This window comes from Rhinatrema bivittatum, chromosome 4 (assembly GCF_901001135.1).
Source record: "Rhinatrema bivittatum chromosome 4, aRhiBiv1.1, whole genome shotgun sequence".
Lineage (NCBI taxonomy): Eukaryota > Metazoa > Chordata > Amphibia > Gymnophiona > Rhinatrematidae > Rhinatrema > Rhinatrema bivittatum.
Window position 1 is genome coordinate 171,680,727 of NC_042618.1, and position 14,056 is coordinate 171,694,782.

The window sequence follows — 14,056 nt, forward strand, 5'->3', positions numbered from 1 at the left end:
AGTAGGAGGTGCTGCAGAGCTGGAGTGAGGTGCATGTTCCAATTAGTAGTGGGAGAGGAGTTGAGGGAGACAGTCTGCACAGTGGGCTCTGAATTGCTATGTTTTAGTCAGTATTGTCATTTTGGTACTATCATAAGCCTTTGGCTGAACAGTTAAAGAGAGATTAGCCATGAAAAATAAAAGCAGCTGTCTGCAAAATGTCTGCATTGTAGAAGGAGGGATTGCATATTCTTCTCCTAGCCAAGGAGGTTACAGAGTGACACCACAGAATGTCCAGGGCAGAGAGCACTTGGAGAAAGGCCAAGCAACCCACAGCCTCTGCTCCTGTCAGCAGAATATTCTGGGATATGTTCTAGTGCTATGGCAGCTTCACATGTCCTGCAGGACCTTTGGTAGGTCATCAGGAGAGGAAGCATTTGAATAACGCTGGGAATGTGCTGCCTATTTACCGGTGTTTGCTCCCAGCCCCTGAAGCATCCCTCCCATGCCACTAATGTTTGGCGATACGGAGCAATGCTACAGCCCTCAGAAGAGCAGGGATGACGCTGGGATCCTTCATAGAGTCTGTTTTATTGTGTCCGTAGACCAGCTTTCCTCTTATTGGGAAGATCCTCTGTTTCTCTTTCGGAGAGCCTAGCTAGGTCATATATATGCATGAGATAGATTTGCATATGTTAGAACCCCAGTGCATATTCGTTGTAAGTATCTTGGAAATCCAATTGACTGTGGCACCCCCAGGACAGGTTTGAAAAGCCTGGTATTACCCATTCCCCACTCATCACATCAGGGCACTTCCGGTGGCCAGCTCACACACACACACACACACACACACACACACACAAAGGCAGCCTAGGAAGAAGGATGGGTGGAGGGACACATGGGGTCAGGGAATGGTCTGCCTGCATGTGGGAATCAGTCTTCTGGAAGGCAGGAAGAATTTACAGACTTCTGTTTACTTAAAGGAGGACCAGTAAACTCTCTGACAACAAGCAGTTAAAGAAGACAGCTGCAACAATTTAACAAAGGGTTAACCCTACCACCCACCCGTAGGCATATACCTTTTTCTCTATAAAAACCTACCTACAGTAAACATTAAACGCATGGAAGGAAGCCCAGGAAACTTTGAGTTAGAAAGCAGAATTGATCAAAGGACTCGGCATTATTCCAGTGGGGCCTACTGCACCAGATCCGAAAGATTTGGTCACTGAGCCTATATTACAGAGATTAGGTTTAAAACTTGTCCTTACTTCACATCCATGCTCTTATCTTCAGTAGTGGAGCAGTTCTGTGCCCATCTTGTATCAGTGTTACTCTCCAGCAAAATCCCTGTGCATTAGTTGGCAGTGAGTGATGCATGTTATTGGAATAAGTCCAGAGAAAATCAGGAAAAGTGCACAAATAAACTATTTCAAATATTCTACATAAAAATTACTATTTTATTTAAGGAATTTCTTATTTTCTATCCAAATGCTTTTTTTTTTTTTAGAACTTTCAAGGAAAATATTACATATACAAATATTACAATACATTCCAAACATCAATATTCAAAATCATAAATCCTTCAAAAAAACTGATACAAACCCACATAACAAACAAATGTATCCAAACCCCCCACCTCCTACAAAAAATACATATAAATTACCCCTACTCTCCAATACTGTACAAAATATATAAGTAAAAATTACAAAAAGTTCCTACAAACCTACGCCCACCCTAAAGAACCCCACTAATTATTAAAATTATGAAAAATATTTAATGATGTACTTTAATCTTATGGCATACACACATACTAAAAAAAAGTATTTGGACCAAATCCCTTCATTCCAAAATAAGTTTTTTCCAGAATAAAGATCCACCAGAAGCACGAGATCTATCTTCTTAGAGATATACAATGAATCATATCACCCCGATGTCATTCGATGGTTATCACACGTCAATTGCACCTGGAACTTCCAGTATCACTGTCAAAGTGGCCAAGAACCTATAATATCATAAACTCAGGCCACACGGGAGCTGGAAAGTCCTCCAATATTATTCAATGACCTTCATCTGGTTTCACATCTCACTTTTATTTTTTATATCTCCCGACATAGGTCTATTTCGCCTCCCACAAGAGGCTGCTTCAGAGGAAAACCAATCTTCTCGAAGTATTTCAGACCCCACCTCTTAACTTCGAATTCCTCAGACAATGAAATCATCCAGTGTAGCTACAAGAATACAAAAAAAACACTGCAACGATGACAGGAGTGGATCTCTCTCTTCAAGACTTGTTTCTAATAATCTCACAACCCTGCATTAGAAACAAGTCTTGAAGGGCGAGATCCGCTCCTGTCGTCGTATGGGGACCATCAGAACAGGGATTTACATCATCTTAGCCAGATCAAGGTTCTTCCAAGATCAGATCTGTCTTGGTTTCTGCTGACTTAGTGGTGGTGGTGGTGGTGGTGGTGAGGTTCTCTATCCTCGGAAGTCTCCACCGAAAGCTTTGTTGGAACTTGAGGAACACAACTTCTGGCATGTGGGAAGTTATTTCTTTCCTGTTCCCTGTAGCAGGCACATGGCAGATTTTTTCATTTTGTGATTTTGTGTTCATGGAATGCTTCTTCTCTCTCTCCCTCCTTATTCTATGCCTCAGCGCTGGGGCTTGTTAGCAGTACCTATTGGTGGTGGTGATGGGGGGTGCAGGAGCTGAGTCATTTATGTGTTTTCCAATCTGATTTTGGTAAACCTAGCCTTACATCCAGTCTTGGACAAGGGAGCATTGCTTCATTGCACATCCTTGCCTTATTGTTTCCCTGCCTTCTTTCTTTGAACCTTTGTGGGTAATGGGTACATGATACTGATATGTCCCTTTGCTCTTTCTCACCTTACTGACAGATGTATTGGAAATCATTTGCAAAAGGCAATGAAAACAAAGTTTCAGAAACTGATGGTCACATGAATGCTGGCTACTGAAATTATTATTATTATTATTATTTAACAATTTTATATACCGACCTTCATAGTAGATTACCATATCGGATCGGTATGAAATTCAGGAATCAGAGAGGAACACTAGAGACATTCAGTGGAATATTTGTACCCAGAATGCTTTCGTCTTCTTACCCTTACCTGCTATTTTGCTGACATTTGAATATGAACTACATGCTTTGGATGCCCAGAAATATGGAAGACATCACAGAAGCCCAGGAGGAACAGAGGAATCAAATGCCTGGTTAAAAGAAGAAACACTGCATTAATTAGCTACATCAGGAGTTCTCAGCCAGGCCTTGGGACATACCTAGCCAGTCAGATTCTGAGGATATCCACAATGAATATGCATGAAAAATATTTGCATGCACTGCCCCCATTGTATGCAGATCAATCTCATGAATATTCATTGTGGATATCCTGGAAAACCTGAAAGGTTAGGTGTGTCCTGTAGACTGGGTTGAGAATCACTGTGCCTCATGTGCCATCCTTGTACACAGCACTGTGCAAAATAAATCAGAAGAGATCAGCTCGGGTTAAGCCACTCAGTATTGCAGAGAGGTGTCAGAGGTCTGTGCTCTTAACTTGGGGCTTCCCGAATCTGTCCTATGAGACACCCCCCCACACACACATATACAGCCACTTGGGTTTTTCAGGATATCCACAATGACTAATCAGGAGGTAAATTTGCAAATACTGGAGCTTCAGTGCACGCTAAGTTATCTCCTGCATAGTCATCGTGGATATCCTGAGAACCCGACTGGCTGTGAGGTCCCTAGGACAGGTTGGGAAGCCCTCTTACAAACTGTGTTCTGCCTAGCTATGATGTCTGGAGGGATCCTGCCTTGCAACACTCATACTTCCTTTTCTCTTTGTTTTCCAGCTGCAGGATATCCCAGGTTTTCTGGGAGTCTGGCCTCCACATTCCTACCCATGAGCCACTTGGATCATCACGGAAACAGTAATGTCCTCTATGGACGACATCGGTTCTACGAATCCCAGAAAGGCAAGTCCCTTCATTCCCTAAGTGCATAATGTGAGTTCCTGCAAAGAGAAGGCTGGCAGTCATCACAGACCATGGCAGCAGAAAAGAGATGGATCAGGTCTGGTGGAAGAGCTAGGAATCCAGTTCTGAAAGGAATAATAACCCAGTACTGGTGGGCTGTATCTGAATTTAATGTGCCTTGAGCTACCAGTGAAAATGCCTGGGCTAAATCTAAAATTAAAATTAAAAAAATGAGTTGCAGTGGGGCTTGGGTTTCATTGATCTGTTTCCAGGTTGTAAACATGCGATTTGAAACGGGCTAATAAGTTAAAAAAAAATCCTCTGAAATTTTGTAGTTCTGAACATCTACAAGCTCTAGTTTGGGACTTGTGCGCTGAGCTGTGTTCCAGAGGAGAAGAGATTGAAGTGCAGAGTTCGTAGAATCACTTGGCAGTGATCTCACCCCAAATTCACAGAGATAACAAATGCTCTCAGAGATCATCAGCTTCCAGAGGATCTCCTTTAGATCTTTAGAGCAGCTGCAAATTTCTGTGTTATTATCCATTATCAAATTAGCTAGTGTATAAACTCTACGAAGTCTAACTTGCATTGTATGTCACCTTAACAATGTGCACGGTACTCTAATTACACTGCATGTCTAACACTGCATATGTAGTTAACACTGTATCCAGTAGAGATGTGAATCGGAACTGAAATCCGAACCGATTCTGGTTCCGATTCACATCTCTAGTATCCAGTACCTAAGAACATAAGATGTGCCATGCTGGGTCAAACCAAAGGTTCATTGAGCCCAACATCCTCTGTCTGACAGTGGCCAGCCTGGATCACTAGGAAGCACTATGCAGATCCCAAAGAGTAAAGCCATTCTTTGTTGCTCACTCCCAGGGTTAAGTGGTACCATTCCCAAGTCTATCTGGCTAATAATTTGTTGATGGACTTGTCCCTAGAAACTTGTCCAAATTCCCTTTAAACCCAGCTATGTTAGGTACCTTGACCACATACTCCAACAAGATCCACAGTTTGATTGAGCACTGAGTGAAAAAATAGCTTCTATGATTTATTTTAAATCTACTACATGTTGGTTTCATTGAGTGTTCCCCTAGTCTTAATATTATTTAAAAGGGTAAATAACCATGCCCCATACATCTGTTCCACCTCATTCATTATTTTATAAACTTCTATCGTATCCCTTCTCGGTCATCTCTTCTCCAAGCTGAAGAACCATAACCTATTTAGCTTTTCTTCATAAGGGAGCCGCTCCATCCCCTTTATCGTTTTTGTTTCCGTTCCCTAGAAATTCATTGTGTAAGAGTGTCCCTTCCGCTCGCTCTCCCTACTCCCCTGGCCACTTTGCCCTCTCAGGCCCAACTCCACCACCTACCAGTATCTCTCCCCTCCACTTCTAGGCTCAACCCCTTCCACTCTATCGCCAGTCCCAGAGTTTGACCCCGTTCTGAGTACTGCCCCTCACTCAGGCTCCCTCTGTCCCTCCCTCTCTCACACACATGCTCCCTCTCTCTAGTACACATACACACACCCTCATACAGGCTCCCTCACTCTCTCACAAACACACACATCCCCTCATACAGGGCCCTCTCTCTTGCATACACACCCACACAAGCTCCCTTTCTCTCTCACACATACATCCTCACACAGGCTACATATGTCTCTCTCATGTACCCCTTCACACAGGCTCTGTCTCACACATACACAATCCCTTCACACAGGCTAGCACCCTCACATACACACAATCCCTTTTTCATACACACGAGCTCCCAATCTCTCACACACATACACACTCCTTTACAATCTCCTCATATAGGCGCTCTCTCTCTCTGAAACCCACACTCAAGCATTCCCCCCGCTCTCTTACCTCCCATGCTGTCACCCTCCCCTCCCCTCTCTCACACCCCCTCCACTTTCTCACACCCCTCTCCCTCTCCTCTCACACACACACACACATTGTCTCTCACCGGGGCCTTTATCTTCGCCGCGAGCGGAACACATTCTATTCATGGCACACGGGGGCCTTCCATCTTCGCCGTGAGCAGAGCACACTCCGTTCGTGGCACATGGGGGCCTTCCATTTTCGTTGCGAACAGCGTGCCTGGGCCTTCATCTTCGTCGCGAGTGGAGTGCATACCGCAGCACATTCAGGCCTTTCTCTTCGCACGCTCTGTTCACGGCATGCCGGGGTCTCCTCTGCTATTTTCTGCACAGAATTTGGCAATTCTGCGCAGAAAATGGCAATTCTGCGCAGGGGGGAATTCTGCGCACATTCTGTGCTCCACAGTAGCGCAGAATTCCCCCCGGACTAAACACTACTTTCAGTACTTTACGCTGCATGTTTAGGAAACACTACATTCAGTACTTTACGCTGCATTTTTAGGTAACACTATTTTCAGTACTTTACGCTGCATGTTTAGGTAATACTGCAATCAGTACTTTATGCTGCATGTTTAAGTAACTCTGCATTCAGTACTTTACGCTGCATGTTTAGGTAACACTATTTTCAGTACTTTACATTGCATGTTAAGGTAACAGTACTTTCAGTACTTTACAGTGTTACCTAAACATGCAGAGTAATCAGTACTTTATGCTGCATGTTTAAGTAACACTACATTCAGTGCTTTACTCTGCATGTTTAACACTACTTTCAGTACTTTATGCTGCATGTTTGGGTAACACTACATTCAGTACTTTACACTACGTGCCTAACTGCTTCTAGTGCAGACCTCTGGTTCATTTCATAGACTGCACAGTTTATGCAGTATTGCTAACTTATTTCTTCCCCTCTATATTAATCTTTCTTTCACGGCATCCTTTGACATTTTTTGGCAGAGAGAACAGGTGGTAATTCCCATAGAGTGAAACTTTAGCAGAGACATAAACTGAAGTTAAAACTGTTCATTTCTGTAGAATTACACTCTTTTTTTTCAGACATGTTGATACAAACCCTTCTTTAAACAGGAGGCTCAGCTTTCATAATATTTTGGTGTTCAGCTGATCTTGAAACATTGTTTGGTTGGAAAAAAACTGGGTTAATGAGGGACTTTTCCTTGTTATTCACTTACAGGAAATTGAAACTGAACTTCTCATTAGTTGCAGATACTAAAGACAGGTGTGCTGAGAGTTTTTCTCTCTTTCTTCATTTCTGTTTGCTTTAAGGAGACCTACGCAGCTGCAAAGATTAAGTAGATCAAATGGTTTTAATGTTTTTTTCTCATTTTTTCTTGGTATTTATAACATGAATATTATTTTATGCATTACAGATCACTTCTATCTGCGGAATCTGCCTGCTCAGCCGACCCTTCTTTCAGCCAATCACAACTTCCCCAGCATTGCCCGGGCAGCCCCAGGACACCCTATTGGCTCCTGTAGCAGAGACCGGGAAAATAGCCACATGCAGAAGAACCACAAAGAGTCTGACCGGTATTTATTAGCAAAGGAACTTGGCAAAGAAAAACTGGGCAAAGCTGACTCCAAGGAGAGGCAGCCCGAGGACGAAGTGAAGGAAAGGCACAAAATTGTTTTGCCCATGACCTTGGAAGGACACTGCAAGGAGGATATGCACCAGAGAAGCTCCTGTGAGAACAGAACAAAGCATCTCAACTCTTGTTTAATGAGCAACAAGGTCTTAAATGGGGACTCCAGCAAATCGATGATGTCAAGTTGCGCTGGCAGTGTGCTTCCCTGTCATGGAAGTAGCATGGCCCAGAGCAGGTGTGCCAAAGACATGGCCAGGTCAGACCGAGACCTGGTCCAGCATGAGTCAGCTCAGCAGTACAGTGAGTGTCTGGAGAGGCGTCAGATGCTTCACCACTCGGTTTCTTACACCGTCCCATCCAGCATCCCCCCACCGCTCAGCTCCACGTCAGCATCATTCCCCTGTTTACAGCTCCATTCCAACTCAGAGATGATGTGTCCCCTACAGGACAAAGCTGGGCGAGGGCCTACGTTTGTGCCTTCAGTGGGACACCTGACTGATAAAAGCCGGTCTTTTCAGGTCAACTCTGAGGCCTGCCATGTAGACAGGGGCGAAAGTAAAGAAAGGAACCATGAGATAAACTCTGAGCACCATCACCCAGCTGCTTATGGGAATTCATTCTCCCATCTGAAAGTGGATGGGAAAGTGGACAGAAGGCCAGAATGGCCTCAGAGTGCAGCCACAAGGCTCAAAAACCTCGAGTACCTGAACAATCCCAGCTCTGATGTCGCCTTACCCAGCATGCCTCATGCAGCAAAGAGTTGTTTGGAGAAAGGGGGCTATTTCGAAATGCCTCAGTCACAAGATTGCTCCCGTGCTAGTCACCAAGAAGCACTCGGTGCTAAAATAAGTCAATCCTGCTGCACTTTAGACAGGGTCTGTAAAGAAACCCAAGGTCAAGGCTCTCAGAAGGTTGCTAGGATACGACATCAGCAGCACAGACCTCCGGAGATGGAACAAACTGGAAGTGGCTCAGATGTTAAAAGGAAGTCGATAGAACTAAGTTCTTTGGGCTACAATGGACCTCATTTACCTCCCTGGACTGTCCAGGGTCAAGGTCCTCCAATTTCAATCAGTGAAGAAAGGAAAAGTTCGTATCTTGACCCCTTCAATACAAGTTTACAACAAGCTGCTCTGATGACTCAAGGCTCTGTGCTGAGCCAGGAAATGCAAGGCCCACCTGATGAGGTTTCAGCCATGAAAAACTTGCTGAAATACAGCAACCAAGCACTTATTGTGGGACAGAAGGCCCCTTTCGTGGGGCTGGGAAACATGAAAGCCAGCTGCATTCACCAGGAGATGAAGTTCCAGACAGGGAAAGGGCAGCAAGACCTGGAGCGGCCGGATTGTGCCAGAAGCAGAGAGAATGAGGTGTCCCATGGGGACGGGGAAGTGAGGCAGCCTCCTGTGGGCATTGCAGTGGCGGTGGCTCGGCAGAAGGACACCCTGAACCGTCCTGAGCTGTCCTATGGTGCCAGTACTACTCGTCAAGGCAGGGCCACCGCAGGACTTAAAGGTACCAGGGGCCAGGTTGTCCAAAGTGATGAGTTTCAAGATCCTGGTGAAGGAATGTGATATTAATTATGACTGTGAGGGAATGGATGGGCTAATGATCTGGGAAATGAAAACCTTAAAAAGAAAGCAGACGTTAGTTGATATTTTGCCATTAAAAAGCACAGAATGTTAGAAAATCATATTTTAAAGGCACTTTGTAAACATTTTAGTAAAAAGATTCACCAATATCTTATACAGGAGGATGGCATTGGCAGGATTTAGGAGTCAGTAGCTGCAGGTACTGTTCCCTCTAAGCTGTGTGAGTGTGCGTGCGTGTACACAGGTCGTGAACCCTACGCACCCAGCAGAACGAAGCACACTCAAGAAATCCCGATATTATTTACATTATACTGACTCATAGTGCACAATTTTGAACCTGGCTTATAAAAGGTTGCCCATAAAGTAAATGTTTGTGCACTCAGTCTATCAAAAATTTGAGAGTATGGCGGCTGCAGGATGACTGAGCTTGCCTATTCCCTCAAGCACAGAAAGAGTAAATTTCTAGCATACTACCATCTGCATACCTTATAACTTAAGCACTATAGGTACCAAGTAGCAGCAGCAGCATCCAGTTTTTAACTGAACACTAGTCACTAAACAGAAAAAGCAACAAATCAGGAAGCTATGTGATTGGTTGCCTCTTTGCTGCAGCTGCTTGCAGTTTGGTCACTGATTGCACTGAAGCTGCTAGTTGCATATTTGTAGTTCAAGAGATGTCTGTCAAAGTATAAAAAAAAAAAAAGGCTTAATTGGTTTCAACAAACATTATTCTCCAGTAAGCAGTAGCACTGGCAGGAAAGCCTGCAGAAACTGGCAGCCATGAAGTCACAGGCTGGACAAGCCAGTGGCCACTGGCCAGGAAAAATTAGTAAATATAAGAAAAAAAAAAGTTCCAAATAATTGTGAATGGAAAATAGCCAAGTCTCTCCCACTTTTTAAATCAAAAAAATTCTGTTGTGGTCTTTTAGGGCCTGATTCACAAAGGGTTTTCTCCTATACTGTATCTATGGGGATAAAGCCAAGTGGCTCAGATCCTTAACATAGGAATTGCAACTTTACTGCTCAGGTGCCACAGGTCTAATTCTCAGGGTTCCTTGTCCTTAAACCTTGTGTGTGCAACGACACTTGATGACTATTTGTAGTGGATATCATGAAAACCTGGCCCCCACTGAGAACACCTGTCTAGAAGGAAACATTTACTTGTAGGGCCTACCACCTGCTTTTTTTTTTTTTTTTTCAGGGAAAGCAATGAGAACATGGGAACTACAATTCCACTGGTGATTTTCTGCTGGGTCACCAACCCCGGAAGCTTTTTGAACTGCAGCAAATTCACTTTTTATGAGCTTGCGGCAGTTCAATGCTCTGGAGTCAGGGGGAAAGTGCTACATACGTATGACCCTGCCAGCATTTTATAAACTTGGGGGGGTAGGAAGCGCCAGTGACTGGCTCTTGAGTCTTGAAAACACTCATGGTGGCAGCCAAAGATATTAGACTGCTGCCTGCCCATCCCAAACTGTGGTGACTGGCAGAGCTCATTCCTCCAGCCATCAAAGGAAGCCACCACCACCTGCCCATCCACCTGACTTCTCCTGTAATGGTGAGAGGAGCTCGTCCTGCCAGCCACTGAAGAAAGAGGTTGCAGCCCGGTCTTTAGGAAGGTGGGGAGGAGAAGGAAAGGAAAGAAGGCCTGGGCCAGTAGTAAGTGTGTGTGTGGGGGGGGGGGCAGAGAAGACGGTACAGCCCCTCCCTCTGAGCCAGTACTATTTTTTTCCTGCAAAATCACCACTGAGCAAATTCATACATGCAGTGGGGGCAAAAGCAGAACTGGATCAGCCTGTTTGGGTGACCTGGGATGAGGTGGCAAACCCTCATGTTTATATGCCTGGAACCAACTGCATTGCCCGGCCATTGGCAAGCGAGCCTCCCTCTTACAGCTCCCTCCCCCTCCCCAACTCTTGGAAAATCTGCTGCATTTTGAAGTAATCTGGCCCTGAGGTGGAGGAGTATGTCTTGCATGTTGTGTAGTGTGCTGCGCTAGCAGGGGCAGAATTCCTAGCAAGATTTCAGGCAGAAGGGGGAGATTTCTTTTGAATGTGCTAGGAGTTGTCGTCAGAGGAGGGAGGGAGGGTGTTACCAGAAATCCCCTGACTACTAATCACATCTGGTTTCCATTGGCCAACCCTGACTCATGCCTTGTCTTCAACCTTGATTTTACACAGTTCACATCTTAGAGAGTTTTGGATTGGTTTTTGTTTTTTTTGTTTTTTTTTAGCAAAACGTCATTTTCAGACCCATAAAACATGCTTCTTGTGTCTTCCGATGCTAACTGGCCGGTAAAGCAGATTTCTCTGTGTTGGAAGAGGAGCCATCTGAGAGAGTGGGGGAGTTACCTTCCCCCCTGAACTTCACCCTTGCCACTGAAGACTAGAAGCAGATGGGCCTGTTTCTGCTCTCTTTCAGCTTCACCACCTTATGCTGCACCGGGAAACGAGAACCCACTAGACTGAGGGTTCCTGCAATCTGTGATTTGCAGCCCTGCCTTTATTACAACACCACTACTATTATTTAACATTTTTATAGCGCTACACAACACGTGCAGCGCTGTACAAACATACAAAAAAAAAAAGACAGTCCCTGCTCAATAGAGCTTGCAATCTAATAAGACAAACATACAGAACAAGAAACTTGGGATAGAATCCAGACTAGATAGGAAACAGGAGCAGATCAGTGCCCTGGAGGTCACTGAGGCACATAATGCTTGTGAGGCCCAGGTTTTCAGGAGATCAGCTGGCTCCATTTTGTTAGGACAGGCTGATCTGGTCCTGGTTTTCCTCCCCCACTGCATGTGTGGACTTGTGCTTTTGATTGCCTAAGAAAAGCAAGACTTTCGGTCCCAACATGCTATAGATTAAAAAAAAACAAAAAAACCCAAAAAAACCCAGGCCCAGCTTTCTAAAATGGAGCTGGTTGGTCATCCTGCAGCTAACTAGATGGGGAAGTAATGGATGGTATGATGCAGTGACTCTGCTTCTTGTCCTACAACCACATTTCCTTTCGCTCTTTCACAAAAGAGGCTAATTCCTCCTTCTATTTAGAATAGGCTCTGGTCATCAGATCTCTTCTGCTTTCATTTCAATGCCTCTGTGAGTTTATAATTTTAATTTCTCTAAGAACAAGTAAAACCAGGACTGGCTGAGCCTGCACCTTATGACATGGAACCATCTGGTCACCTTTGTTTAGGCTGAGAACCCTGCGTTGCTTCTCTGCGCATTAAGGTTATTGGAGCTTTTCCTGACAGCCAGTCCCTTTTTCTAAGTCACCCTGCAGCACCAGGAGTGACTGCTCAGCTGGGGATTTCAGGAGCACCGCAGTGATCCAGGCTAGGGGGGGTGGGGCCGCTATTAACCAAAGCAGGGCAGGATTCACAAAAATCCTGATAAAACTGATAAACTGATAAAAGGCATTTCCTATGCTGCTCTCCCTTTCCTTGTCCCATTTAAGCTGTTTCTGTCTGTTGTGCTGAATAATTTACAGCAGCCTCTGCACGATCCATGCAGCACGTGATTGACCTGGAAGCAGAAGATGAAAGAAGTCGTATCTGTGATGAGAGGTCGGGGCTCACAGCTCGAGAGATTCTACTCCAGTAAGAAAGATCCCAAGCCTTACAGCGTTAACAGTGGTTGTGATCATCAGTCATCATCACTGGGTTCCATTACAGCTCTTCAGAAATACACATACGCCCGGGGTGCATGGTCTGGCTGCAGATTTTTGGTGCCAGAGTGTTGAATTATAGAAGGGTGTAACATGGGAAGATAACGTGACCGGCCCAGGGTCATACAAAGAGCCCATGGTAGAGGTGGGACTGGAACTCACTGATTAATGACTCGCAGAAGTTTTCCTGACTTATGTTTCTGGCACTAACCACAAAAGCACATTTGTTCCCATTACAAAAAAGCAAAAGAACGTGCAGTGCTGCAGGTTAGAATTCAGACCGGACAATCTCATTGAAAGGTCTGCCCACTGGAGGGTGGGGCGTGGGCATTCATACCCCCACGCACAGACCTTGCTGCCCTGAAGATGTGCTGAACAGATGGGCCGGGCCTCTCAGATGTCTATTTATTTATTAAACCGTGCATTTCAATAGGAAATTTAGATGCTGTGGATATATTTTTGATATTGGTCTGCCGAGCTTTGCTTGCATCACCTGCAGGTACTTTACGAGGTGTGCCATCTTTTCCTTTCTCTCTTTCTTTGTAGGGATAATAAGGATCTGGTAGAGTTTGCCAGAATTCACCCATCCAGTGGCTGCCCAGGAGACCTGACCCCTCACTTGATGATTGCAGGAGGACCATCCTTACAAGCCAGCCAGCTAGGAGGGGACCCTGCTGCACATGCCCACCCTGCCCACCCTCACTGGCTTCCCAGGACACGGAGCCCTTCTATTTGGATGGGAAGCCATTCCTATGGTTAGTGTGCTTTGGTGGGCTGCAAGCTGAGCTGTCTGCAGAGGATTACAGATCAGGACCAGAGCCCTGTAATCAAAGATCAGGCCATTAACATTGTTTGCGCACATCTGGCATGGCTGCTTAATTCCCTTTATTTGCATTCATGTTAGAATATTTCAAGGTAACTTTAGCCGGACACTGAAGGAAAATCTTTGGAGTATAAAAGAGACTTCTATCAGAAAAGGTGTTATCTCTACCACTTTAACTAAAGGAGACGCAATTTTATATGCACTCCAAGTAGAGTCATTGTCCTCCAGTAGCAGAGGAAGCACATTAGAAACCCATAAGAATGGGTGATGCATCTCCCAACTCTCTCGCCAGCTCCTCTGCTTCACTTGGTTTCACCTGCAGCTCAGGTGCATTGTGAGGTCATCAGATGCTGTCTAAGCTGCCTTGGCATTGGGCAGTTCTGATGATTTCATCTGAGTTCTGCCAACTTTGTCCCATCTCTCTCTCTCTTTGACTCTTCCATCCCATTCAGTCAAGAAGCTTCATTATCCTGCTAATTCCACTTTTGTTATTTTCTGTCTCTAA

General features: G+C 44.9%; 1 protein-coding gene across 1 annotated transcript in view; it reads left to right on the forward strand.

Moving 5' to 3' along the window:
• BAHCC1 (BAH domain and coiled-coil containing 1) overlaps window positions 1-14,056 on the forward strand; it is a 216,488-nt gene that overhangs the window by 94,192 nt on the left and 108,240 nt on the right. The window contains exons 4-7 of the mRNA XM_029599222.1: window positions 3,854-3,976; window positions 7,249-8,979; window positions 12,552-12,660; window positions 13,275-13,483. Coding sequence (XP_029455082.1) covers window positions 3,854-3,976; window positions 7,249-8,979; window positions 12,552-12,660; window positions 13,275-13,483 — 2,172 coding nt within the window. The remainder of the gene's footprint in view (window positions 1-3,853; window positions 3,977-7,248; window positions 8,980-12,551; window positions 12,661-13,274; window positions 13,484-14,056) is intronic.